This window comes from Chiroxiphia lanceolata, chromosome 3 (genome assembly GCF_009829145.1).
Source record: "Chiroxiphia lanceolata isolate bChiLan1 chromosome 3, bChiLan1.pri, whole genome shotgun sequence".
Classification (NCBI taxonomy): Eukaryota; Metazoa; Chordata; class Aves; order Passeriformes; family Pipridae; genus Chiroxiphia; species Chiroxiphia lanceolata.
The window spans coordinates 39,262,397-39,289,926 of record NC_045639.1 but is presented as its reverse complement, the minus strand read 5'-3'; the positions used below and the strand labels follow the sequence as shown (position 1 = coordinate 39,289,926).

The following is a 27,530-nucleotide window of genomic DNA, read 5'->3' as shown; positions in this document are numbered from 1 at the left end:
TTTGAAGAGAATCTAATTAGTTGTCTGTTGGCCTAGTACTGGCATGAAAAGGACTGTTGTATTGTTTGAGTAGCTACAAAAGAAAAATGGTAACGTGAACACTTCTCAGTAAGTAGAGACCTGATTTTGAAAGAGTTGGATTAAAAATATTTCATGCCTAAGTATCGTTGCATAAGTCATTCAAAACCAATGCAAAAGAGGATGCTATTTAATTATTTTTCATCTGAGTAAAACTTAATTTTAAAATACAATTTTGCATTAATTTTATTGAAATATAAGTAGTGGAAGATAATGAAAGATTTGTTATGTATTAAAAAAAACTTTAGAAAAAAAGTGGGAATGAAGTGGTTTTCCAACTACCTTTTGCAATTTGGCCTTGGAGGAGGTTTCTTCATATTGTGCACAGTTTGAGTAAATGTATGATTTTACATCTTTAGTAGGAAAAGCATTCATGGTATAAAAAACTGATTTCCAATAGTCAATAAAAGTATTCCTAAACTAAAATATGCAACTAACTTGAAAAGAAAAAGAGAAGACATATGAAAGAATTTCTGGAGGCAAGTAAAGGTGTGTAGGTGTTGCATATTCTATTAACAGAAGACAAGATCCCCACATAAAATCTAATTTTACTTTGCTGCTTTGTAACTTAGGCATTGCTATTACAAACCTCTTTCAATTTTATATGAATTTTTATGATAGTCTGGAAAATTATCTTTTCAATAACTCAATGATATTTTTTTCAATCTTGACAAATTAAATATTCATTTTTATAAGACTCTTTAGTTTTATCCCAGTTAGAGCAGACTATTGTGAAGCATACTGCCCTGCAAGGCTGAGAAACTGCTGGCCTGGCCTTGATACTCAGTGTCGAATGTTTCTGCTATGAAAATTCATCTTGACCTTCATCACAAGGATGAGGTCTGGCTACGATCAGTGGCCTAAAGACTGAATTTGGTTTCCCTTACAGTCTGAGCATAATGCCTGAGTCACATGTTCTGTATGCTAATGTCCAAGCAGACATTTCGCTGCTTTGCTTGGCAGTTCTTCTACTCCTAATTTTCTCCCGTAATTTTTTTTGTACGACTTGTATTGCTGCTCCTATTCCTTTCAAGGAGCCCCTCCAAGAAGAGTCTGCTTCCATTTTCTCTGTAACCACCACTAGATTTGTAAGATATCTCTCTCTCCTCCGTCTAGGCTTGATCAAGCCCAGCTCCTTGCAGGCACACAGGATGAGTGCACCAGCCCTGCCAATCCTGGTGATCTCTGCTGAACCTGATGAAATTCATTGGTTTCTTCTTTTATTGAGCATTTCTTTCTTTCAGTGAGAGAGAGCCATGTACCCCAGGTGTCAGCTTACAAACGTTGAGCCAGGGGAAGAGTTGCTTCCCTTTTTTTGCTGGCTAAGACTTAGCTGTTGTAGCCCAGTATGTGGCTGGCTTTCATAGCCTCAAAGATATAGCAGAACTTTCAGATTCATGGAAAGTGAGGGAAAATAGAGGCATTGGAAATTGCTGTTCAGCAAATCTGTTACTAATGCGATCTCATGGGTTTTTATCACCTAGAATGTTCCACCTGATTTGTCCATCTGCACCTTTGTGCTGGAGCAGTCTCTGTCAGTACGGGCCCTCCAGGAAATGCTGGCTAACACAGAAGAGAAGGCAGAAGGGGTAAGTTATTAAATATTCACTTTTTTTTTCATCTTGCACAATACTACTTTTTTTTCCCCGTGGTACCACAATTTTCATGACTGTCACAAGCTAATAGAATCAATAGCTAAATTTTCCTCCCTTGCTACAGGAATGGTCTGTTTTGTGAGAAATTATAAACACTTGCAGCTTCCACTGAGGTTTGCCAGAGTTGTAAATTCACACCAAGTTCAATGTGCTGTGGGTCAGTATAGAGTTAAAAGGATGCTTTAATTTGAGATCTTATAATGTGTCATATAAAGCTTCATCACTTCTTCAGGGCAGCTAAGCTTTCTGAGCATTCCTGGCTGTATCACATGAGACTGTCAAGTGTGCTGGTTTTCTCTAGAAATAATGAAATTGTTCTGTGTGGCCTGAGCTAAAATGTCCTGAAATAGACTTTTAAACTGGAAATAGAATATTACTGAGTCTCAGTGGACAAGAAATATGGACAATAATGCATTTTTGCAGTCTGGAAGGTGAAGGATGTAGGAATTAATCAAATCCTATAGGAAATATTATTGGTTTTAATAGGAATAAATTGTCTGACTAGCAAATAGGAATTTACAAATAAATCATAGGAGTGTAATTAATGTTCTCTGCTGTGTAATTAATTTGATTTGTTATGCTGTTGTTGAATGTTCCATATATGCTTTGTAGTGTTAATTTGAATGCTATGCTCCAGCTCAAATCCTATAAACTTTAAGTGAGGAAGAGTGACTGTAGGCACAGGAGTGAAAGCTGGCAGAAGAGAAGTATGTCTCTGATATTTCTGGGAATGCCTAGAGAAAACAAACTTTAAACTAATATAGGGTAGTTAGTCCTATAACATGCAAGGCACTGAGACTGAAAATGATATCTGGGAAATGAAGTCTGAGAACAGTCCCATGGATGATCCAAAGTGTGTTCTGTCAGTGAGAATTTGTTTGAAGGAGTTAAACAGAAAGAGAATGAAAAGCACATCTGAGGTAGAAGAGGTGGTATCAGTGTAAACAGAGACATGCTTCTAAACCCCTCTTCCCCTGGTTTGTAAATGTTGAAACTAAGAGCAACGAAATCCACAGGGATAAACAAACATAAATAAATAAATAAATAAAATAAAAAGGACCGACACATACAGGCATAATGTCAAAAATCACAGTCCAGACTCGAAGACGTGCAGTGATAACTGCGTACAGCCACATGTGTGGAGTAGAGCAACAGTTTTCTTGCTGTTTGTTCCCAACAGATGTGGGCAGGAGTAGAAATTAAAGAAAATGTAGAGGAATGTGTGTTAAAGTAGTGCTATAGGGCAGAATACAGTGAATGAAAAAATGTTCAATTTTCGAATATAAAGTATTGAAACTTCTCTTTAAATCATAACATCAATTGGCAGATTTTCTGTTGCATTGTCTTTAGCAGAGTGTTGTGGTCAAGTGTTAAGTGAATATTTATTTTTAATATAGATATCATACCCAAGGAATGCTGGAGAATGAATAAACTTCTCTTCAGAATGATTAGAAAATGTTAGGTTGAGTGTTCTGCTGGGAAGAGGGAGACTAAAGAGAGCTTTCTAGAGGTCGCAAGTGGAATATTTGCACTAGTTCTGGACTATTTTCTGCACTAGATGTGAGCAGAAAAAGACTTTTGTAGGGCACAGTGACTGATGAGACTTACTTTGTTTGATGGTAACCTGGAAACAATTCTGGAAACAATTACTGATATTTTCTGTGCATAACCATGAAGGTCAGAGTTGTGGGCATTCATACCCATGCCTAAATAAAACTGATGGCAGCTGTACTGATGTACAGTGCTTGTACTCACTGGTCTTCTGAGGTGTGCACAAGAAAGATAAAGCAGTGGTATGAGTGTGGTCATTAAGTGGCTGTTAGCTGTTTACAGAGTATTTTACTGGGCTCTCAGCACCTGTTAAATGCCAACACTAGCAGAAGATACAGAGCTACAGCTATACCAACATAGATAGATGGTATTCACTGAACCATAAATATATTGCTGCTGCAGAATTTGATAGCTTCTGTACAAATGCATTAGGAATCTGCCTGTGCATCTCTTGCATGCTAATATAGTGATATTAGACAAGATTAATCTTGAAAATAGTAGATAGATGAAAAAAGTAGCTCATAGATGAAAAACATTAATGTTGTTGTCAGTGTCAATATTTTTCTTTCTAGTAAGTCAAAGTCGAGTGATGATGATACTAAAATGACTGAATATGTACTTGCAGGTAAATTAAAAGAACTGGCATTTGAAATCTCTATGTAGTTTCTATGAAAAATATGCAAAGTTTTCCTTTACATTTATATTTGTATATAATAAGGAAGATACTTATATAGACAGCTTCATTTTTCTTTGAAATAGCTGTTAGGACAGGTTTTAAGAGAAAAGGTAATTTTGTGCATACATCTGAAGCACTGTTATCTTCTTGGAGAAACTTCAATTTTTTATTAGAATAACAGTGTTTCATTTCATTTAAATGAAAGTATAGCAATTTCTTGAGAGATTGTTACTATAAGCTGGGTTCAGTATGACCACAGTTTTCTAATGGAAAGAATCCTGCAAAGGGAGGTCTTTTCAGTCCTCAATTACTTTTCATTACATTAGAAATCATTAAGGCTGCTGTGCTTATAAGTAGTCTCCTTGCACTGGTTTGCTTTTTGAGTTGTGTAATCTCTTGAATGCTATGTTTATATAACAGGCATTCTTGTTATATAACAGGTAAGTTAGCAATAATGCAATGGTTGAGTAATATGAACAAAATCTCATGCTGACTTGAGTCAGAACAATAAGCAACTTTCTTGTGACTAAGAAAGAATAACTGTGTACACTAAATGGATTTAATGCTTTTTCTCAAAAACAGACCTGTACATTGTATGCTATTACCTGTCTCACCTTTTATGACAAGGAAGGTAATTTCCATTTGTCCTACTATATACTCAGAAAATGGATAGTGGATACCTTTGCAATAAATACCTACCTTTTTAGTGCAAGAATCCCAAAATGAGAATTTCCATACTTCATGAGATCAGTGATGCATCTGTCTGAGCATACCTACTTGTCTCTCCTGATTCAGCTAAATGCTAATATCAAAGGCAACTGTGGAAAATGAGTGAAATTTCATAAGCAAGAGCTCTGTTTCTTCTAGCCCTAGGCACTGAATAGTTACTTTGTACTCCTGAGGTTTTATCATTTCCCTGTAAAATACTATTCTTAGCTCTGGTAGTTTATTAAAACATTGAAATTCATAGCTTGATTTGGTTTTGGTTTCAAAAATAAAATCACAACTTTCTTTGTTTGCTCAGGTAGCATTATTTACACTTTTCATTTTGAACAGATAATTTTTTTTCATTTTGCTTGGTACCAGAGTGCTATATGCATGTACCACTTTTATTAGTTCATCTGCAGGAAAAAAAACAAAGAGCAACAAATCAGAAATAGAGAAGGAAAAAGGGAGGAATGCTGAGGAGAGAGAATAGTAGATAATTATAAAAATGAAGACTATCATTACATAGTCTAGAGTGCCCAGAGTCTGGGCTGTGATCTTAGGCAAGCAGAATTACAGATGTACTGTCCTAGACGGGCCTACAGCCTAGGTACTGTTTTGTAATAATTTTGGCTTGTTTTTTGAGTGTAGCTTTTTTTTTGTTAGTAAAGCAGATGAATGATGAAAATGGAGATCCTTGCATTTTTATAAAGCATTTAAGACCATAAAAAGTGTTCAGCCTGATTGTTAAATTTTTCCAGTGAACCTTCTTTGGAACACTATGAATGATCCTGAGAAAGCAAATGCACAGCACTCTGGAATAATTTTTTTCCCCTGGTTGTTTTGTTTGGGTTTGGTTTTGTTTTTTCAAATCACGTCTTCCTTTACTAGATTCAAGAGCTCTAACATTTAATACTTTCTTCTTGTGAAAGTGATGAAATGCTATAATCAAATCAGTTCCTGGAAATTTTCTGTAATTTTATTAGGAAATGAAGCCTGGCCATCAATCCATTAGTACTCTTGAATTCAGTAACTTCTGAGATTTCTGGACAATATAAACAATATTAAAACCAGGGGTAGATAGTTATGTTCTTCCAGATGTGACGGATATTGGGTGGGAGAAAAGGATCTAACTTTATGTCCCTTATAAGAGGAAAGGAAGGCAAAGTTGTCTGTTTTACATTACCATCCACTGCTGCTGTGCTGTTGTACCTTCTGCACTGCTGTCTTTTGCTCAGCAGAGGTGTCACAGGGACTGGGGAAGGAAGTTGACAGGTTTCAGGTATGAGGAAGGGATTTATAATTTTGTGGCTACTTTCAGTTTTGAGATTTTAACATCTTTTTCAGGTAAGTTAAACAACAGACCTGTACATTGTGTGCAATTACCAGTCTCAGCTTTTATGACAAGGAAAAATATTTCCCTTTGTCCTACTGTATATCCAGGAATTGCTTTAATTCTTATCTACAATATGTGATGTATTGCTGATACTGGTGATTCAGAAAGATCTTACAATGACCGGTATCTTTAGATCCAGCACAGATTTCAGCCTATATAGCAGGCAGAGTAGGTGGTGATGCTGGTTGTTACCAGTTTGTTTGCCAAAATCAGGGCCAGCATGCATACTCCTGAGCAAGCCTACTGGCTTTAAGTCTCCATTGATGACATAACAGGTGAATTTCCCTGATTCCAAAAAATTCTCCAACAAGTTTTTCTATGGTGTGGCAGTTCTAGAGCTGCCAGAAGAAAAATTGTCCAGACAGACAATTTTGATAAAACAACATCAGGTGTCTTTGTAGCCTCAGTTCGCTCAAAAATGATTCAGACCTTTGTCTGAAAGTTTTGGTTTTTTTTAATCATCCTCAAGCAGACACACTGCATGAAAAACAAGTATTAAGATAAAGATTTGCCAAGAGGGCGTGAAAATTAAAATTAAGGCTGAGGTAACCTTCATAAAGTCTATTGCTACTAACTCTTACTTGAAATATATTTCAAAGGCTTTTTTCATATGATTTAATATAAATTATTTTTTTCTAATGGGAATACCTAAGGATTCAAAACAGTGCTACTATCTGTATTTATATAACAAGAGGCTAGTTTGAACTTTCATTCTGTTATAATGCATTTCTTACTTCAAAGAGATCAAAAAAATTTTCAGGTACAGTGACTAGGTACAGGAAATAAAATTAACTTGTCATTTAAAGGACATTTTACCATAAGTGGACAAACACAAAGTCACCTATCTTTTATATTGGCAAGAAAAAAAAAAGCTTGTTATAATTTGAATTACACTTGCTTTGCTTGCGTTTTTGAAATGTATCCAGCAGTCGCATGATATAAATAATGTACTACTCTCTTGCCTTATATAATCCTCCATGATAATTAACATAAATGAGGCCACTGAAATTTGAAGATTCTGAATTGCATTTTACATGCCATGCCTGGTGAATAGTCTATATATATGTGTGTATGTGTGTGTGTGTCTGGTTTATATATGACACGTATAAATACAGATGTACATGACTTGCTTTTCACATGCCAGTCTGGTGTACATCTTTGTGTGGATGAGAGATGATATATCCCATGCAGAGAATTGTTGTTAACTGCAGAGTTCAATTGGAGTGATTCAGAACTCTTAATATACTGTCTTTTATAGCACCTTTAATTATTCCTTCTAGCAGGACTAAAACATATTTTTCCTTCTGGTCTGCCAGAAGACCGGTGTGTGCCAAGCCATCCCAATTTTATTGTTGTACCATCCATCCACAGGAAAATCTCATGTCATTGGGAGGGTGTAGAGTAACAGGCATCTATTCTGGTGAGAGCTTCTGGAGCTCCTCTTTGCTGATATGTGCTTTTTCTGGCAACATGAGATGTGGGCACAGGATTTTTTTGATTAGGTATATATAGGGGTATGAGACTGCTGTGGATCTTTTTTTTTTTTTTGTTGTTGTTGTTGGGTTTTTTTGTTTTTTTGTTTTTTTTTCCAATTTTATCAGCACAGTGAATGGAACATTCTAAAAAGGGCTGATCATGATGGTCCCAGTTATAAGAATCTTAAGAGTTTTGTAGTTTGCCCTTACTGCTTAAACTTTGTAACTTTGAAGCCCTTACCTAAACACTGCTAAAAAATAAAGAGTAAAAATTAGGAAGGTCAGCAACCTATGCAGCTGTAGTTTGAATTAGTTTCAGAGACTGTTACACTCTAGAGAATTAAATCAATAGAAAATTGTTTAAGTGAAAGTAGTCTAGGTCTAATCTTTAAACAAAGATGGATGATGAATCCTGTAGCAATAAGATATGAAAATACACTCTAGACAGCTAAATCAATCAAAGGTTGTTTAAGTAGAAGTTTAAGTTATCTTTCACTAAAAATTGCTGTTGAGGTCCTGTAACAATAAAATATGGAACTATTTCAAAGTTGTTTAAGTAAAAGAAGTCTAGATTATCTTTAACTAAAGATTAATGTTGATACCTTGTAACAATAAAATGATTAACTGTCAAGGAGAGGCTCTAGATGTTAAGGTGTATAAAAGCTCGCAAAACCCTTGTTTCGGTGGAGTGTTTATGGAGGAGCTATCCCCAACACTACCCTGATGTTGTATTAAGGGAATGCTGGCTTAACAGTATCATGCTGTTGAGTTTGATTTCTTTGAATCAATTCAATTCCTTTGCTAATGGCTAGGCTTCATGCTACATGAACTGCTCGCTAGTAAAATCATCTGCACTTGGAACGTAATGTGTTTCTGTTGGAATTGTGTTTTAATGAGTCTTGCGGGACAGATGCACCAAACTCACTTATCCTCTATGCAACCTGATGGATTTCTCTCAGTTGTTTTTTTTGTCCTTTCACTTCAAGGGGCAGATTTTGATTGCTTACTAGAAAAAATGTAGCACTGAAATAAGTATGGATTTCTTTGCATGTCATCTGTAGCAAGAAAGTAAATGTATATATAGTTACAATTTCTGTATTTTGAATGATATAATAAACTACGTACTAGAATACGTCAGCAGTGTGGGGTTTTCTAAAATTTATATTGAGATGATTTTAAGTGCTTATTCAGCAAATCACCCTGTATTTGTTCTTTACTTTCTGAGAGAACTTTTTGCTATTTGTCATGCTAGGCTTCATTATACAGGGAAAAAATTGACTCCCAGTTGCCTTAATATACTTGAAATTTGTTTATTTTTTATGTAAAATGAAGTGTAGAGTTAAATCCCTTGTTAATTTCCTGCAAATTGATCTAAGTTGCTATAGTGTCTATGGAGCACTTCAGTGTGCAGTTTTCTGCATTTTTCCCCCAGTATTTATTTACCCAGCAGCTGTGCTTTTCTAATACTGTATGCCATGGAGATTTGCTGCGCTTAGAAGCTCTATCCTGTCCTCCTGGTTGGTAATGAAGATGTGAAACATTGTCCATGCCACTGTCGACTCGTGAGGCTTGGTCTTACATGGAATAGTGGGGTGAGAGGAAAAAAAAAAAGGGGCAGAGGATCTTATTTCACATTTCTTTCTCAGTAAAGACATTTAAACCTTTATAACAAATACTGCATGAAGACTTCATACTAAGTGAAAGTGCTGGAGTTTCTCAGATCTGCTCTTTGATTGCACTTATATCATTCTCAGAGAGATGGAGGTTCAGATCTGGAAGTTGATTTCTGTTTGATATTTTTGGGTGTTCTGCTAACCCATCTGAAGCTGGACATTGATCCTATAAGAAAAAAACTGATGTGTGGGATGATGTTCTTGGAACATTCATTGTAACAGTTCAACTCAAGTAGAACTGTAGCCAATTCAATTCTGCCATTGCAGTGGAATGGAAAAGCTAGGATGAAAACAAGAATTGGTTCAGATTCCACGTGGTCCTAGGAAAGAAGCTGAGAATAGCTGGGCAAAACTGAATGTGACCAGTGTAGAAGTCACTGAAAATGGCACTTTGATGTACTGAGATGCCATGGGGACAGCAGAGAAATATTGGCAGAGAGATTAAGATGAGGAAGATGATGAGGGTGTGCTGTGGCGCTTTTACCTTGGGTGAGACAATAAGGGGATTGACTGTTTTTATGCCTTTTACCAGTCAATTTCATGGGTATTGTACCTTTGCAATCTGTAATCCATAGCTTGTTAACATAAAGGATGGCAACATACTGATGCTGTTGGGTAAAGATTCCCTGTGAAGTTCTGAAAGAATTCGTTGTTTGGTTTTGGTTTTGGTTTTGGTTTTCTGTGTTTTGTTTTTTTTTTTTTTCTAATGACATTTAAGTGCAGTGAACTTGAAAATGATACAGTTAAATTTGTCTTCAGAACCAAACCCTTATATTTTTCTTTGCAATAGTTGGAACTGATATTCTAAAGGCTATTTGCACAAAATACAAAATGAAAAGATAAAACCCACCAAATCCTCACATTCAGATGCTGTATCAGAATGCTGAAGAGTCTCGATTTTGCTGCACAATCTTATGTAAAGCTGAGACAGTCTCTTCAACCACTTGTTTTCTTAATGCTACCAGATGTCTAACCAAGCTATTAACACACTCAGTTTTTAAACCAAGTCAGTCTAGATAAGCAGTTAGAATCAATAAGCTAAGTGGTGATTGCTAGTTGTAGTTTTTCTGTTTTCTTTGTCTACATATCTCAGGACTGATTTGTACAGGTGTTGAGGACCATAGCTGATGAAACCTAGACATAAAATAATGTTAGAAATTGGGTCCTAGGCACCTTAAACTGAACTTCCTGGTTTGTGTATTATTGTGAAAACTGAATTAATATATGTGATATTATCATTACAGTAGTGAATATCATAAAATTGATGGCATTTAATTGTTATATCTTTAGAAGAGGTTTTTTTATCAATAATCACTACAATAGTTGCACACTGAGCTGGAATGAAATAAAATAGTAAGTGAGCACCCTCTTGTCTACATGTTGAACAAGGGAGATTTGGTGTTGAAAAGGTTATGGACATGTGGAAGGCTGTGTCATAAAACAGTGACAGAATTGGATTGAAATTAAGGTTGCAGGTGATTTTTGTCACTTTTAATCTTTTTTTTTTCAGTCTACCTTAAATTTATTAACTTTTTTTTGTAAAAATGAGCATAATTTTATAAAATGCAAAACCTTGATACTTTAGCTTAATCAGAAGTGTTTTGAAATATTACATTTTTCATGAATACTTATAGTTCTGGCTAGTGTTTGCTACAGCTCTCCAATTACTGATTGTACAAAGGGCAACTTTACATTAATCTCACAGCTGAGGCGAGACCTCAATAGTGTGATGCACAAATATTGTATTTTCTTCTTCTTTTGCAAGGCACACAATTGTAATATGAATTACTGGTAAAGCCCAGGACCTTAAATTAAATAAAATATAACTTTAATTTTTGCGAAGTTATCCAGTTATATTGAGAATGGAAATAATAATTATGCAATGTTTTTATACAGATTGTTTATACTTTATATAAATATCTAATCATATATATGAAAATTATCTAAATCTACATTTGTCTTGTAATGGCTTCTTATAGGGATAGCTTCCTGCAATATTTGACTAGGTTGGTTCAAAATTAAAAAAAAAAAAAGGATCTTTTGTCTCATCTTAAAATTGCAAATATAAAGAATATTTAGATGGCTGGTGCAAAATGATATCAGTGTAGGAAATACATAGCAGTCCCAGAGGCTGGGAGTGTGGAAAATGCTAATCAAGTCTGCAGTAACAAGAAAATAGTCTGCTATCAGGCAGCTCTGTAGGACCTTAGCAGCTGGAGTTGGAAGATTACACAGGGGATTCTCCCTCTTGAAATGTGTTCAGTGCATTGATCCTCCAGGAGTTACCAATACCTTCTATGATAATTAAAAAAACTAACAAACCACCCTAATTCTCAAATTTGGGCAAGTTTTCTTAATGCAACTTTCTTTCTAACTCTCCTTATCTTGCAGGGATCAGCACCTTGGGGTGCTTTTGCTGCTAATGATGCTCTAAATGCATCATAGACTTCCATGTTGTTAAAGTTTAGATGGGAATGGTCCTCCCCAAAGGAGTGATGGTTGAATGACATAAACAAGGTTAGTGCCTGAGAGATAGAACTAGCATCATGAGACTGAGTATGACTGAACAGACTGGGGAAGGAATTAGTTTGGGGAGGAGCAGGATTCCTCTCTGTATTGCATCTGTGGTGTCTGTCAGAGCTGGTGATTAAACACGCATGATTTCGTGATGGCTGCTGATGAAAAGGTTTGGATAGGTACTGTAAGCATGAGGGTTCATCTGCATGTATGTAATTGCATCTCCCCATGGCAATAAGAAATTTGAATCTGTGGTAGCTACATCAATGAGCAAATCTTCAGTATCTTAGCACAATATCTGGTGAGAACAGACATTGTTTCACATCCATCTGTCTATAGAGCAACTATTTGTCTATGGAGAAATGATTTCTTTTGATGCCCAGTTATTCCTTAGTGACTGTGGTGGTGTTGATTCACGGAGAAGGTTTCTGGTTTTGGAATGTTGTGCTAGAGAGTCATCAAATGGTTTGTTTCAATAATTATAGTAAGACCAAAGCCTTTCAAGCAGGTGAGTGTATCGGTCTATTTTAAGTATTTAAGTACTACTGTAGTGTGAGACCAGGTCTAAAGTTAACATATTTGGAGTTTGTTTCTCTCCTATCATAGAGAATTACCATTTTTTGTTTACTTAGGAGGATGGCAACAACTCCTGAGTAGGGGATACTGGAAAGGAAAGTGAAAGAAATGAATGGGTTATGGCCCAGGGGTGTGAACAGAGAGATGCTGATAACAGGGAGCAGCTCTGTTTGCAGAGTTGAGATTCTGTTTCTGGGCTCCAGGTGCATTATTTGTAGCTGAGTCTGGGACCTGAGCACAGCAGAGGCTATGAACCCCTGCTCTTCACAGGGGAACTGACTTGCCTCGATGTGTGTCAGGATCCCTTGACTTTTCCTAAACCTGGATTTTAGTTTTGAGCATTTGAGTGGCCACTCTGAGCAGGGCCTTGTTCCTGCCAGGGTCGGTCAGGATTGCAGGCTCTGGGACAGGGCAGGGAGCTGCCGCCTGCCTGCAGCAGCCTGTGCAGCCAACCTGCTGAGCTGCCTCTTGTCTCTGTGATGGGTAGTGGGTCCCATGCCAGCAGGCTCCATTTTGCAGTGTTTGCAAGATCTCAGCTGCAGTAAAGGCTCCTGCTGTGTTCCTGCAGGCAGTCTGAATTGACTTCTCCCCCTTCAAAAGCATGCCTGTGAAATATACATATATATATATATATATATCCATACACACATTTAGGTTAAAAAACCAAGAGTATGCTCTTTTTGACTCTTCCTGAGCTCTTTGTATGCATCTGTCCTTCATTTTTCAAATGAAAATTGAAACCTGTGCTTTTAGAGTATTGTCAGTGTGGTAAGTGAGAAGGGGAGGCATTGTCTCCTCATTCATTGCTGTTTTAAGGTTTTTGATCTTGATTCATAAATATGTTTTTGATAAAAATGTGATAGTTGCTGAGCTCTGAAGATTGTCCTCCCTCTTCCTAGAAGTCTCTTCTTTCTGCCTGGGCTACAGCCTTTTACAGCATTTGCTGGTTAGACAGTTAGTTGCCCTTTAGTCCTCCAGATAATTGTCATTCCCTCTGCACATAAATAGATAAGGCTTTGATTTCCTTTTTCGTATCATAGTAGTGGAAGCTCATACCTTACTTTTCTTTATGGAAATAATGTACTTTTAAATAGGCAGAACAAAGAACAGTAACTTGACAAGAACAGAGAGCACTCAGACTGCTACCAGTAAACCTGTGTTCTAATTATGTTGGGTGTTGTCATCTGCTTTAGACCTAATTCATTCAGTTTTTGAAGTCCTGTGTTACTGTATATGATTTTTGTAGTTAACTCTTGTTTGTGCAGATACTGCTGATAGTGTGGAATGTGCTGGTGATTATGGTGGTACATGCAGCTTCCACTCCTGAAGCAGCCTTTTGTAGCTGACAGTCTGTTGGTAAATATGCAGAACACTTACTTTTTTTGAAAGAAGTTTCTATTTAAAAAATATTTGGGTGAGCTACAGAAGACAACGGTACATAACGAGCAGAAGGAAAGGGAAAAACCTGGAAGTCCTGGATTTTAGTGGTGATTATTTAATGTGGTCAATTCACATAGTGTACTGTATATGTAGGTTATTTACTGCAGACCGTTTTAGTTAACTGGGCATTTGGTGCATTTTCGTCTTTTTGTAAAATTCCATTTCCAGGTGGTATTTGTTTGTTAGCTTATACACAATCTACTGGGTGTCGCTCTGCTTCTTCAAAAGAACTTGTGCCTTTGCCCAAATTGTAATAATGTCACTAACTGATTAAATCCTTTGGCTGTTCCAAGGAATTTCAGGTGAGGTTTCTTATTCTCTCTCCTCAGCCATGTGCTGCTATTTTTTAGGTACATTACTTACTGAAATACAAAATCTTTGTCTTAAAGAAGCAACTTGTTGGTGGGTTTGGAGATCTTCAGAGCAACATATTCGGCAGCCAGCATTTGACTCAATCTGGAAGAAAGACCACAATTCTCTTTCTGTATGCTTTCTTCCTATTACTGCAAGCAATAGGAGACTCCAGTGCTTCTTATGACTCTCTGAGTATTCGAAGAAGATGAAAAGTACAAAATACAACCTTTTTAGGGATACAAGATCTTTGTGTGGAAACAACAGTTAAAACACAGACTTGCTTGATTTCAAGACTGCACACTGTTTTTAGACTTTTTGTAGTTCAGATATCCGAAACTACCCAGCTTACTGAGTCCTTTCTGAACTCATGTATGCCATGGAGGAGAAAGAATGCATGCAATAGGCTTTCTACTGAGATTTCTTTTGAAGGTCCAGTAATTTATCCTACTTTTTTCAGTGAAATTGTAATCACTTTCATAGATGATTTCAAGATTTTATTGGCTTGATGTAAAACAGTAAGGAAAAATAATGCCTTAACACAGAGATCTCTTTAAGACATTTAAAAGCTCGAGCAAGGGATTAATGAGATAAACTGATATGCTGATCTTCACAGTGAAAATTGATCATTTCTACTTGATATAGTTTATCAGTGAAGTACAAAAATTGTCTTGTTATGTGCTAAAGCCTTTAGGAAAGCATTTGTGACTTTTTTCATTTTCTTCTTATTCTTCATATGTATTTTTTTTGTCCTGGCATTGATAATCTTATTCTCAATGTCTTTTACCACTGGCCACTATTTGAAACCTCTTGTGGATAGGACAGGACAGTGTTTACAGGCTTTCCATGTAACTTGAAATGGAAATCTCCTGAGGATTTGAAGGCTACAAATATAGCTGGTGGTTTAAATACAGTACAGTAGGAAGCATTTTCTAAATTCTTTGTATCATGCTTATTCTGCTTGTATTTAAAGCAGTTAGGGATTTTTGGCTCATAGATATCTCCTTTTTACAGTCTAACTGCATTTCATAAAGGGAAATTTCATTGCTTTCACTTCCTAATTCTAGTTGGATTTTTCATTTGCATCAGTTTCCTGTTTTTATTTTGACCTATTGGATCAGTTCAAACTGAGGGTAAGATTAAACTAATCAAGAAGCCAGACTCAGAGAGCCAAATATGAAGGAACCCTACTGTAGTTGGGATTTGTAAAGAGCTTCTTGATAATTATATTGTGAAAGTGATGATTAAAGGGAGTGATGCAAACACATAACATTCAGTCATGCCTAAGTGAAAACTTTAGCCTGTGAGGAGATGCTTAGTAAAGGTTTCATTTGTTTTGCAGCTTGGTGTAACCATATAAATAGTCTGCTATTGAATTAATTATCTTTCTAATATAAACCCGACACTGGTTTTTGCACCGATTTTGGAGTACAACAATAAAGGACATGAACATCTGTTTTCTTTTGCATTAATATAACTTTTTTCTTATTTTTTATTATTTTATGTGTTTTAATAGCTTTTATTTCCTTCATTTATGCTGTTATTTTTTGGTCTGCTGCATATTTTTCCACATCTTGTGAGACTGATTGTTTTTATACATTGTTGTCTCATTCCTCTAACTAACAGGAGATCTTAACCTTGGAGCAGAACTTTTTGACCAGTGTGCAGCCTGGTTACTGACACTACTATCTGACCTTTCTTTCCTTCCCTAGTAACATTACTTCCAGAAAGTCCTTATTTTCTTCCAAATGTCACAGTCTTTGCCTCACCTCCCCACCCCAATCCAATTACACTAGAGAACCACTGAAATAGAGACAGAAATAATTCATGGACAACATGAGAAAACAGCCATGAAACAAATATCTTTTGCTAAAAAGTCTCAGTAGTATTGTGGTAAAGCACTGTAATTAAGGCTAGGAGTTTTTCAGGCTTGTGCACCCATTAATCCATGTCAGAGCTTATTAAGGGAGCAAAAGCATTTGGTTACACACATTGTATGTGAATTCTAAGCTAAACTTTTTCTGTAATATGAAAGAATTTAATTTCACAAGCTCTACTCCAATATTTGACAACTTCATTTTTCAGGAAAATGCTGTCTGCAGATACCCATCAGTTAGGCAGCGTAACAGCTAAATTGCATCATGAGCTTATTAACTCCCATCTAATCATCCAGTCATGGCTGATTAATCACTCCTCCTAGTGCCTTGTTTTAATAAAATCTGTTTTCCCTGCCACTGACCAGAAAAGTGCTGTCTAATTTCATGTGTGGGATAGTTTTTGCTGAAGGCTCAAAGTGCAACTCTTCTCTGATCTGAAGGTCCGTGTGAAGGAATCATCAATGCAAGAGCCTTACATGTATGATTATTCTTCTTTGTTTAAGGGGTAGGAAAAATGTGTGTTTCCCCACAGAGTGAAAAAGCTTTCCTGTGCTGTGGAGGCAGAATGGAGCCATTTTGGGATAGGAATGCAACTTTAGCTGGTGGATTTTTAAATATTCAAATCACCTATCTCCAACTGTGGAACTCTGAATTCATTAATTACTTTGTATTAGTAAACAGCAAGATAAAACAGAGAGCTGGCTGCTCTGTCATTTTCTCAGCATGGGAGGAGGGGGAAAGTAATTTCATCCCTCATGCAAACGGAAAAAGGTAACACCTCCCATTTCTTTTAATAAATGTTCTGTATGTTAATGAATAAGACAAGTTATTGAGGTACTTCCTTAAAAAAAGTATGAAGATTGGCAGTTAAGTGCACTCTTGGCAATTTAAGCTCGCTGATTCACACTACAGTAGCCTAGTTAATAACATATTTGAAAGCTAACAGTAGCTGTGACTATGATGGCTGAAAATGTTTTCAGGTTTGCTAGTGGAAACCCCAGTTGTAGGAAGGAAGAGTCAGAAATGAACCGGAGGTCTCTTGATGTAACCAGAGCTCTTTTAGTTTCCTAACACTGTCTAGAAAGTTTTCTTAATCAAACTTCTGACCAGAAAGTCCAAATTATAGCTTCTTGTTTCTGTACTTTATTTGACTGTTTTCATTAGTCTAGGAGTTGTCTACAGGTGCCAGGCATAACTCTCTAAAATAACAAAATATAAACCCAGTAATTTTCTTAAGAAATTATTTGGGTAAGTCTTTATCAGATGGTGATGTGTCATAAAAAGGGACAGAGTTGTTATGTCCAACAATGTTAGCTTGTACTTATTGCAAGGTCTACCCTCCCAGACTTTGAATTTACATAACCTAAATGTTTCTCACTACAAAGAGAGAAAGTGAGAGAAATAAGAGGAAGAAGAGTATTTAACGCAGTGTGGGCTTTCTTATGTGGATGGACTTACTTGCTACCAGTGGAAAGCTTTATGAAAAGGTGAGATAGTTTAGAGGTTTATTGTACTTAAAATACTGACTACTCACAGCTGTTTTAGAGATACAACACTGCTAACAGGACAATAGGAAATAAAATGGAGAGGGGGAAAAAGTGTGGAATTTTTGCAGACGAACAGGTACTGTCATTTTTTCCCCATTCCACCTTATTTAGCATCTGAAGTGATTGTTAGCAGGCCATTTCAAGTAAGGCAGAAAAAGAATAAGAGTTGGCTTTGATCAACTGCACTTTGATCAAATGCAAGTACTGGAAAAGATCAAGAAGGGCAGGCACAGTATTTTTACATTCTGCTCATCCTCAGGGAGAAGCAAGGACAGGATCAAAATCATTGCCTATTTAAAATCACAGAATTGTGACAAGCAAGTATTTCTAGCCTGGCACATGAGCTCTTCTTTTGTGTGTGCCATATTTGGAATGAGGATGTATGGCATAAAAGTAAACATTTTGTCATCCTAGACAAGTTTCCTATTTTGGAGGTAGATAGCAGCAAGCCTTTTTTCAGTCTTACCATGACCCTTTGAGCGCTAATGTGCTCTAAGTTTTCTTTCTAGTGTAATGGTCAGTAAAAACTGACTTTGGGGGAAGAGAAATTAATTTGTTTCTTCTCAGTTATGTTTTATGATCTAAGTTGCATTCAGAGGAGTTAAATGAAATAGACATGAAAGCACAGCTCTTGAAGCATCTTGAAGACAAAAGTCTGCAGTGGAAGACAACCCTGGGCTGGAAGAGAAGGCATATCATCAATTAACTTGTTGGGTGTTAAATTTAGGAAATCAAGGTGTCTATGAAGCTAGTCAAGTGTTGTAACAGAAGTAAAAAATACAATTAGATTTGGACTCTTTCTGGTTTGATTTTAGTTATTCTTACCTTGCTTATCTTATTAAAGTTTTAGACAAAGGTTTTGCTTTGTGTTCTCAGTTTCCATAATTGAGAAATGGAAAAAAAATTCTATTTTTTCTAATAAGAGTTTCCTTCTTCATTTAAAAAAAAAAATTAGTATAACCACAAGGGAAGATATAACATACACTAGCGGGAATACATATCCTTGAGATTTCAGCTCACAATCCCATCTGTGGATAATGGTTGTATATTATAAATATCATTAAGTTTCCATAAATATTTGTAGAGAATGTGATTAGCCATAGTCAGCTAAGATTCTCCTATACTGTGTGGAATAAAGTTCCTTAGTGTTTTTGTATGCTGCTCAAGCAGATGAAAGCAAACAGAATAGAGAAGCCAGAATTAGGAATGGGAGGTTGTTTTCATGGCTTAAAGTAGCTTACTTTGCAGCTTTGTGCACTGGTAATCAATATTGCTGTATTAGTGGATATTCAGCATATGTTCTGTGAGCTTGCTTTATGTCAAGATTTAAAAAGTGAGTTTGTGAATGACTCCTCATAATGGTGAAGAGGTCCCTCTATTTCTCTTCATTTAGTTCATGGCTCCTTTTGGCAAGAGAAAGTATGGTTAACAAAACTACGTTCCTGCTCTTTTAACTGACTTTTATGTCTGGTTAATGTAATGCTGGATATCTGCAGTGCTCAGGAAAAATAAAGAAAAAAACAGCTTTCCAGTTTGGATTAAATGCGTTTAAAACGAAAGCTTGCCTGAAAAGATTGGAGTTCTGATATGCCTCTGAAGAGAAGTCAGCAAGTGCAGATCACTGAAGTTTCTGGATTTGCATAGCAGTAAATTGCTAAGTTGTGGCTGCATGTTCTTCATTGAGAACTTCTCACTAGAACTGTATGAAATTCTAAGGGAAGTATTAAGACTCTGTAGTACAGTGCTCTCTTCTAGTTCAAGAAGAGAAATCATTTTGTAATGCAAAATGCCATCTTTGATCTTTTGCTTGATTCTTAGAATATAACTTTGAATCCTTGTCTTTTTGTCCTTATTCTACCTGTATTTTTTAGACATCCATATACATGGGTACCATACCATTTTATTGTCCATCAAACGCTACTCTAGTGTGAAGTGTCATATATTCTACTCATTAAATTAGTTATGTTGATGGCTACTTGCTAGCAGTAGGCAGTGAAATAATTCTTTTAAGTTCAAGTTAGTAGCTTTCTGTAAAATGATTATTGTAGTATAAGTAGTTCACAATCACTAGGTGAATTCTGGAGATATGACATCCATCATCCTTTTGCTAACTCTGGTCTTTTCATGGCAAGATAATCATTTTTTATATTCAGAACTGTCATATGGCAGTGAACCCACTAAATTTTCGTATGCAGGATTAGACAGGGTCATGTTCTTTTTTTTCTTAGGAAAAACCAAGGTACATGAGGAAAGAATATTTTTAAGTAGCATACTGCCTTTGAGGTATATATATTTAATTTGGATTCTGCATCCTGTACTGGAGGAAATGTTGTAAATCTTGATAGTCTTTGGATAAAGAAAATGAGAAAAATCAGTATATACCTACCTAAGCATTCTATTTTTCCAAACAATGTGATTAAATGATCAGGAGAGGAAATGAGCCAGAAGAAGAATAGTTATTGAATTCCAGGGATTTGAATTTATTGGGACAAGGCAGAATTGACTGTGCTTTATAAAATAGATGATTGTGCTGTTCTTTCAGACTGTCTTTAACATAATGTGTGATAGAAATTAAGCAATTTACAGTGTAAGAGGCCACAGTGAGAGGGAACTTATGGAAATGACTGCCAGTCCCTGTCTGCCATCCCCTCAACCCTTCCTGAACTGTAAACCTTCCTAGATCGGTTGGAAGAGCTATACCTCCTAAGAGGTGAACAGCTCAGCAAAACCCAAGCTGAGTAATTTATGGTAAAAACAGGTAGTTCCAAACCCATGGGAGCATTAAGCACTCCAAAAAAGGGAGGTGACAAAATGTGGTCTGATAGAAGAGAATGTTAGAATTTGTTTGATTGTTTATATTTTTCTGTTTATTTGTTTGGTTTCTTGAGTGTATATGGGCTTTTTTTTGGGTGGGGGGGAGGGTTTTGTTTAGTTTTGTTTTGTTAGGTTTTTGATTTTTCTTCAATTCTCCCCCTGGATTAATGACTAATGCATATATAGCAACAGGAACTTTGAATCTTAGTGTTTCCTGATTTTGGATGAATACTGGGAAATCTATGGGAAAAGGGGTTCCTGTGGCTTCTAGTCTTCAAGACAGACAAAAGATGGAGGTCTCAGTGTGAAACATAATCGGTATATAGGAGTGCTGTGAAGTATCTGCTTGCTTCATATCTGAATCATAGCTTAGATCTTAGATACAAACACTAGGGTGAGATATCCATTGTTTGCTTTCATTTCTGTTTTTGTGAGCTTTACATCTATTTTACCTACATTAGGAAAATTACTCATAGTATTTTTATGTATATATATACTAAGATTGCTCATATTATTTACTTTTAGCTTTACCTAGTATGCATTACTGGAAATTTCCAGATAAGTAAATATATTATTATGTCATGCTTGTGCCTTTTTTCACCCCCAGATGGGATATTAAATGCCTAGAAGGTCATAGCTCTTCCAGAATAGGTTCCATAAGGTAAAAGCAAACTAAATTTTGTCTACATATATTGCACAGACAGGTTTTAGAACTTGGGTCAAAGTGGTCTGTAAGAAACAAATGTCTTGTGACTTCAGTCTCTGAATGAGCTCTCCCACAAATGAAAAGGAAGCACACTGGATTTGGGAGGGCTCTGAAGAAGCTCACAGCAGAGGGCCTATAGAATATGTCCATAATTACAAATGCAGGATTTTGTTGTGCTGTACACTGTACCAGAAGCATTTTTGGATGCATTCATCATCTTTCCTGTATGAAAGATGTGGGTGTCGAACTGTACGTTTGACAAGTGTACATGAACCATTCAAGTGCTTGTCCTGAGAGACTCTTTGGCATATGCCAAAGCCTGTTGACAGTTCTGTTTAAAGGTGAGTATACCAATGCAGAATTTGTGTGTAGAGTTTATAAATACTTGGCAAATATTGCACTTGACTCTTTAAGATAACTGGTGTTCATTAAAATAAAGTAAATGAACAATTCAGAAATTGAAAGGCAATTAATTGTAGAACTGATAATGGGTGTTGAGCTTTGAGTAAATTCTTTCTGATACCAATACTGCCCTGTTCACTTACATTTTGGGATAGCAAGCACTTCTCAAAGCAAGACAATAAAGACATAAATCAATTCACCTCTTTCTAGCATTGTCATACAGGCAAGTTGCTTGCAGTGCTGTTTTCAGAGCATATACAGTTTTAACAAAGAAAAAGATGTATCTAAAACAAGGTATAAAATGAAGTACTTGTACTTAAATCTAACTTGGCTATTCCTTACTCCTTTTTTTTTCTTTAAGACATTGTAATTGTGTTGTTTGTGTTTAGATTTAAATTATTGCTTACTTTTCTAATATATCAACATCTTATTAAATTTTTTCTTATATTTTATCTGTTTTAAATCATTTAGGTGTTTCTTAGGAGGAATTCCTGCAGCTTTGGTTGATAATAAAAGTCACAGTAAAGATTAATTTAAAAAATAGAGGCAAATCAGAATTTTGTGTGCTAGCAGGACTGAACAATATTGAAAATATAAAACTCCTCCTTTTTTAATGTGTATTAAAAAAGTGAGAAAATTTACTTTGAACTATTCTAACAGATAAGAACTAAATACATTGCCTTTTATTACAGAAACTTCATAAGTTGTAATCTGAATATTACTGTTTTTGAGGATTACTCCTGGTTTTCCCTAAGCTATCTTAAATTATTGTTAAAATTTTATGTGGCATATGCTAACAAAAGGTCAATATGTACCTGCAATAAAACCATGAAAGGCATGATATGCTTCAGTGTTTTCTGTGCAAAGTCCAGAGACAAATCTACTTCAGATATACTGCTGTTGTTGTCAACTGTTTTTAATAGGTAGTGCAATACAAGCTATTCTAGTAGCTGAAATGTGTTCTAGTAGATATTCTCAATCCTTTCTGAGACTGTAAGATAGTCCAAAAACTTCTTAGAGAAAGTAATTTAAAATCTGTTTCCTTAATGAACCTTGAAACCTTAAGCTTTCGAAACCATTCTCTCTTTCCCCATCAGAAAATTGACATTTTGATGTGCTGTTCTCTGTTCTTATACAAGTTATTCTCTTATGTTGCAGGTTGTAGGGTCAGGGTCTGACAGGTACCCCTAATTTTACCTTTTATACTTACTGCATTCACTAAAATGGCAAACTTTGAATAGCAGCAATGGAACCTTTTCAAGTGAATAATGTTCACTTGTGACAGAGTTTTACTTAAGAAGACATGGCAATACAATTTGTGGGTAACTGTGTTCTGCATTTTTGACTGGTTGGTACTGAATACACTGTGGAATTACTTCAGCATCAGTCTTCCTTTGCTGCCTATTATCTGATATTTGGAGGGACATTTTGGACTTCCAGAATTTAAAGTGCTTTCCACAAAATAAAGACAGAAAGTGAAGTATTGGCATTTTAAAGAGAAACTGCCAGAAGAGTAACTTAGACTCATACTAGATACATTTCCAAAAATGTGAAATGTTAACTTCAAAATAGACTTTGATACACTGTATTTAAGGGAAGAGATTTACTGATTTCTTGCTTTTTCTTTCTACAGCTAGTTGATGTGGAAAAATGGGTATGTGATTCTGTCTTTTATTCACTCGATCCCGAATGTTTCATGTTGCCACTGAGTCTAACCTGTCTGTTTTGATACCCTGTGTGTTCATGACCCTTCAACTTGCATGGCTCAAAAAAAAAAAGAGGCGAATATTTGGTTGTGTAGAATCTGGTCATTTGTGAATTGTCATACCAAATTTCATGTTACCACAATGACTTTTTCTCTTTTAATTTGATCATAGAATTGTGTAATATGAATGTATGATTATTGCCTGTCAGTTTTGAGCCTTGCTGTCTAATGTTATAATTCCATTCTGTAACCCACCCTATCTTTTCCAATATAGACAGTGTAATCCTAAACTGCATGACAGTAAGATAATTAATACTGGTAAATAATTTGTAATGCTGTGTGTAACTGCAAATACACGAAACATTTAATGATGGAGAACAGCTACTGTAGAATAAAAAAAATTCCTAGATTTTTGCAAATAAAGCACAGTTCTCTGTTGAATGTGTTGTTAAGGCCTTTCCTAATGTGTCTGTCTATACCATGCATATTTGTTTGGGCATTTGATATAACTCCTCTCTGTGGGACATATTTACATATGTTTTTCTTCAATGTAATATGTAACATCTGCATATGTATGAGTTAATGGCCATAAAAATGTGTGTAGAATTGTTTGTTCACATTGAAAATGTTAGAAGCCTCTCTGAAAGCTTGGACCATAATAGGCCTCCTTGGTTTCTTAATACTTAGTTTGAGCTGCACATGACCAGTGACAACCTCAGACATCTTCTGGAATATGACCAATAATATAACTATAGCACTGGTCTCATTTTATTTCAGCCAGAAATTACAGAATTATAATCTGTGATTATTACATATTTATAGTAAGTAGTGACTCAAATTAGACCTTTCCTGAGACTTCTGCAGGTAAGTACATTGTTTAAATGGTGGCTTAGACTTTTCAACACCCGTGCTACTGTACTCACAAATATCTATGTTATGTGACATCTATAGGTATATATTTATAATATTTATTAAACAATAACTCTAGTTAAGTATTAATTTTAGCTAATTGTAGCAGTATGATGGCATTATCCATATTCTGTGGATCTGATATTGATAAAAACCATCAATTCTTACACGGATTGATTTTGAGTGTTTTTAAGCCATACTGATGGTCAGGTTACCTTCTCAGTTTGCCCATCTTTTTAACTACAATTGAGAAAGCTAGGTTGTATATCTTTAGATTCTGTGGTTTTATTCCTATAAGTAATTTTGCTATAAAGAGAAAAAACTACTATTAAAAACATGTTCAGTATTATACAAGCACCTAGCCTCATACTTCACAATGCATGAAAAATTATATGCTAGAAGTTTATTAGTGAGACACTGATGTGGCTTGTTTTTGCCTGAAGTGTTCATAGTCAGTTCTTGGAAAATGTAGTATTTCAGATCTGCTGTTTTGGTGGTGGTTTTTTTTTTGTTTTGTTTTGGTGTTGTTTTTTTTTTTTATTTTATTTTATTTCAGAACTTAGTAACATCAAAATCTTATGCTTTGGAAAGACTGTTTCATCGAAATGAGTCCTTAAGTTATTTAAAAAGAGCTTATTCCCATGAGAGCAAAGCTAAATGTTTCATTCCAAGTTATACTGGTTAAAGGCTTTTCCTAACAGACTGACTATGTAATCCAGACAACTGATCTGATAGAGATGGAGTGGGTGCTGGCTTTACTTCACATAAAATAATTCTCCCTCAAATGAAGCCCCAATTTGGCCTGTGAAGCAGCTTTTAACTCCCTCTGTAATTCCAGAGTGTTACCAGTGGTATTATCGTGGACTGCAGATGTACACAGTGAATAAATGCAGTAGAAAGCTGGTGATTGTTCAGCTGCATGGTCACTGAGGTCAGACACCTCATTCTAATACATCTATTTCTTCATAAGCCGTTTTCCAATATGACACACAAGACTAATGCAAGTGTGTTCAATTATGTCTAGGTATCTGTGGAAACCTTGAAGCCCAAGGCCAGAGGAAAGCTTCATGTCAAATTAATGAGCAAATTAGTAGCTGAACCTTACTGCAAGTAGTTTCATGCCATTCAGAGGATAAGCTAAAGTCATTCACTTCTGAGCTGTTCTAGCCTGTAAAGTGTGCTAACAAAATTTTTAGGAGAAATTACTCCAGTTTCTGTGTTCTCTTGTTGACTGTAGTTCTTCTGGTTATTTTGTTCCAAAATATTTGCTCTGCTTAAGGGATATGCTGGGAGTTGAAGCTCTTTCAAGGGCAACGGATATGTCATGGTTTAACCAGGAGGCCAGTTAAACAGCACAAAACTGCTTACTCCCTCCTCTCATCCCATGGGATGGGAGAGAGATTTGTGAAAAATAGTAAAATTCATGATTTGAGATAAAGACACGTAATAGAACAGAAGATCAAATTACAGCCTGCACTCTCCTGCCAGAGGGATCAAGAAAAATGCATTAGTGGTATTAATTGTGGCTACTACTTGGCTACCTTTGCTTCTGGTTCACTGTGAAGTTCTGTCAGTGTTTAGTAGGGCAGCACTCAGTGACACGGCAGTGTGACTTCATTCAGGCCAAGATAATCTACTGTTAGTCTCCACTGTCCATTAGGATTTCACACTGGCCATATGGGGCTGAGTTAAAGAGTGAGTGGATCCTGCTGATCACTTCTTTACTCTCCTGTCAGTGAGTCAGTTTATGGATGGAAATTGGGGAGTCTCGGTGTGATACTGCTGCTGGTGCAGCATTGCGGTAGTGATTGGCATCTGTTGTTCTTCAACCTTCTGCAACAGCATAAAAGAAGGGTACTCTGAGAGAAGTGGTGAGGTAGACAGCTGTTTAATTTCATAGAATCATAGAATCAGCTGGGTTGGAAGGGACCTCCGAGATCATCAAGTCCAACCCTTGATCCACTACCGCTGCGGTTGCTAGACCATGGCACTAAGTGCCACATCCAGTTTCTTCTTAAAAACCTCCAGGGACGGAGAATCCACTACTTCCCTGGGCAGCCCACTTCCTCTGTCTCCAAGGCAGCTATACTGAAAGCCCACTGATATCCTTTAGGCTCCTTGATGTACCCTCTCCTAAGATAGTTTCTGCCAAGGATGCATGGAGCCTCTGGGCCATTTGCAAAGGAGTGCTTTTGCCACTCATTCCTAGTCAGGGTCATTCCAACCTCCAATACAGTCAGTCATTGGGATACCCCTTTCATTCCAGAAATACCAATGGGAACTGACATTACAATTACAATATCCTCTGTGTCTGTGTCTGCTAGAGCCTTATACTACTGTGGGTCTGATGTGCCAGGTCATTGAATCCACACACTCCAGTGTGGCTGCAGGCAGGGCCCCTCTAGTCCTAGTAATGATATTGAATACTCGCTTCTTGTAAATATGAATCAGAAGTCCCTTCCATCAGGAGTAAAATCAGCCCTTCTGCTCTGGAGAACTGCTGACTGGAAACTGGAGCAGCGATTTTCCTGGAAGAAGCCCCTTTTGTGATTATTTTTCCTTGCAGCTCACATAGCTGTGCCTCTAGGACTGAGGCAGATTTTCCAGCCCACTTCCTCATGTCCTCTCTGTGGTCGCATAGGTCAAACTACAGGGTGATGTGTACCCACTGTATCCTCTCTTTTGAGCAGAGGAAAGTTTACGCTGAATAGCTGAGACACTGGTCCATACTGGTGGGGAGTAGGATCTTTGTGTCGCTGGACCAGTTTTTCCGCAACTGAGATGAGGAAGGAGAAGACATTTTCTCCATATTGCTGGAGCTGACTGGCTAATTCATCCACCTCTAGCATGGCTAATTCCCTCAGGTACTGGATACCTTTCACCATGGTGGTCCACTTGCCTGGGTGACACATCTTCCTTGAAAGGGTGCCTTTCCTTCCCATCTGACAGAAGTCACCTCCAGAAACTAAGGAATTGTGCCCCTCTTTCAACCACTTTGTCAATGCTTCCTTCCCTAGAAAGGAATCCCAGCTTCCTTACCCTCTAATTCCAGGCTGCTGTCCCCATTTTCCCAACATTGGAGCAGCAAGATGACAATGTGCTTACCTATACAACAACTGAAATCTTTTCACACATCTCACTGCTCACTCAGTTGGTTGGTTGCCATCTCATTTATGAGTTTTTCTTTTTTCTGCCCCCTGATCAATGTCCACCTCTCTTCCTCCTTCTCTTCTTGTGATGGCCCTGCTTTGAAGTAGTCTGCCTTGTCCACTTTTCCTTCCTACTCCCTCTTAGAAGACACTCTTTCATCCCTTACTAAATGACCTCACTTCTGCTTCCAGATTTCTTTTGGTGTATGGAGGTGACTGATACTGACATGGGTTGGTTCATTGGTTCAGCTGCAGTGCCTATGGCCAGGGTTGGGGTAGCCACAGTGCATGTCATTTTGTCATCAGATCCAGAGATCTTCTCTTCCCC

General features: G+C 36.7%; 1 protein-coding gene across 8 annotated transcripts in view; it reads left to right on the top strand.

Moving 5' to 3' along the window:
* The window catches only part of RYR2 (ryanodine receptor 2), a 392,367-nt gene that overhangs the window by 119,013 nt on the left and 245,824 nt on the right, over positions 1-27,530 (top strand). For 5 of the 8 annotated variants that reach the window (XR_004355863.1, XM_032681771.1, XM_032681769.1 and 2 more), the window contains exons 3-4: positions 1,563-1,667; positions 23,073-23,093. Coding sequence is in view for 7 of the 8 variants with exons in the window: in XM_032681771.1 (XP_032537662.1) it covers positions 1,563-1,667; positions 23,073-23,093 (126 nt within the window). In the remaining variant the exon portion in view is untranslated. The remainder of the gene's footprint in view (positions 1-1,562; positions 1,668-23,072; positions 23,094-27,530) is intronic. The other 3 variants (XM_032681773.1, XM_032681774.1, XM_032681770.1) reach the window with 1 other exon arrangement.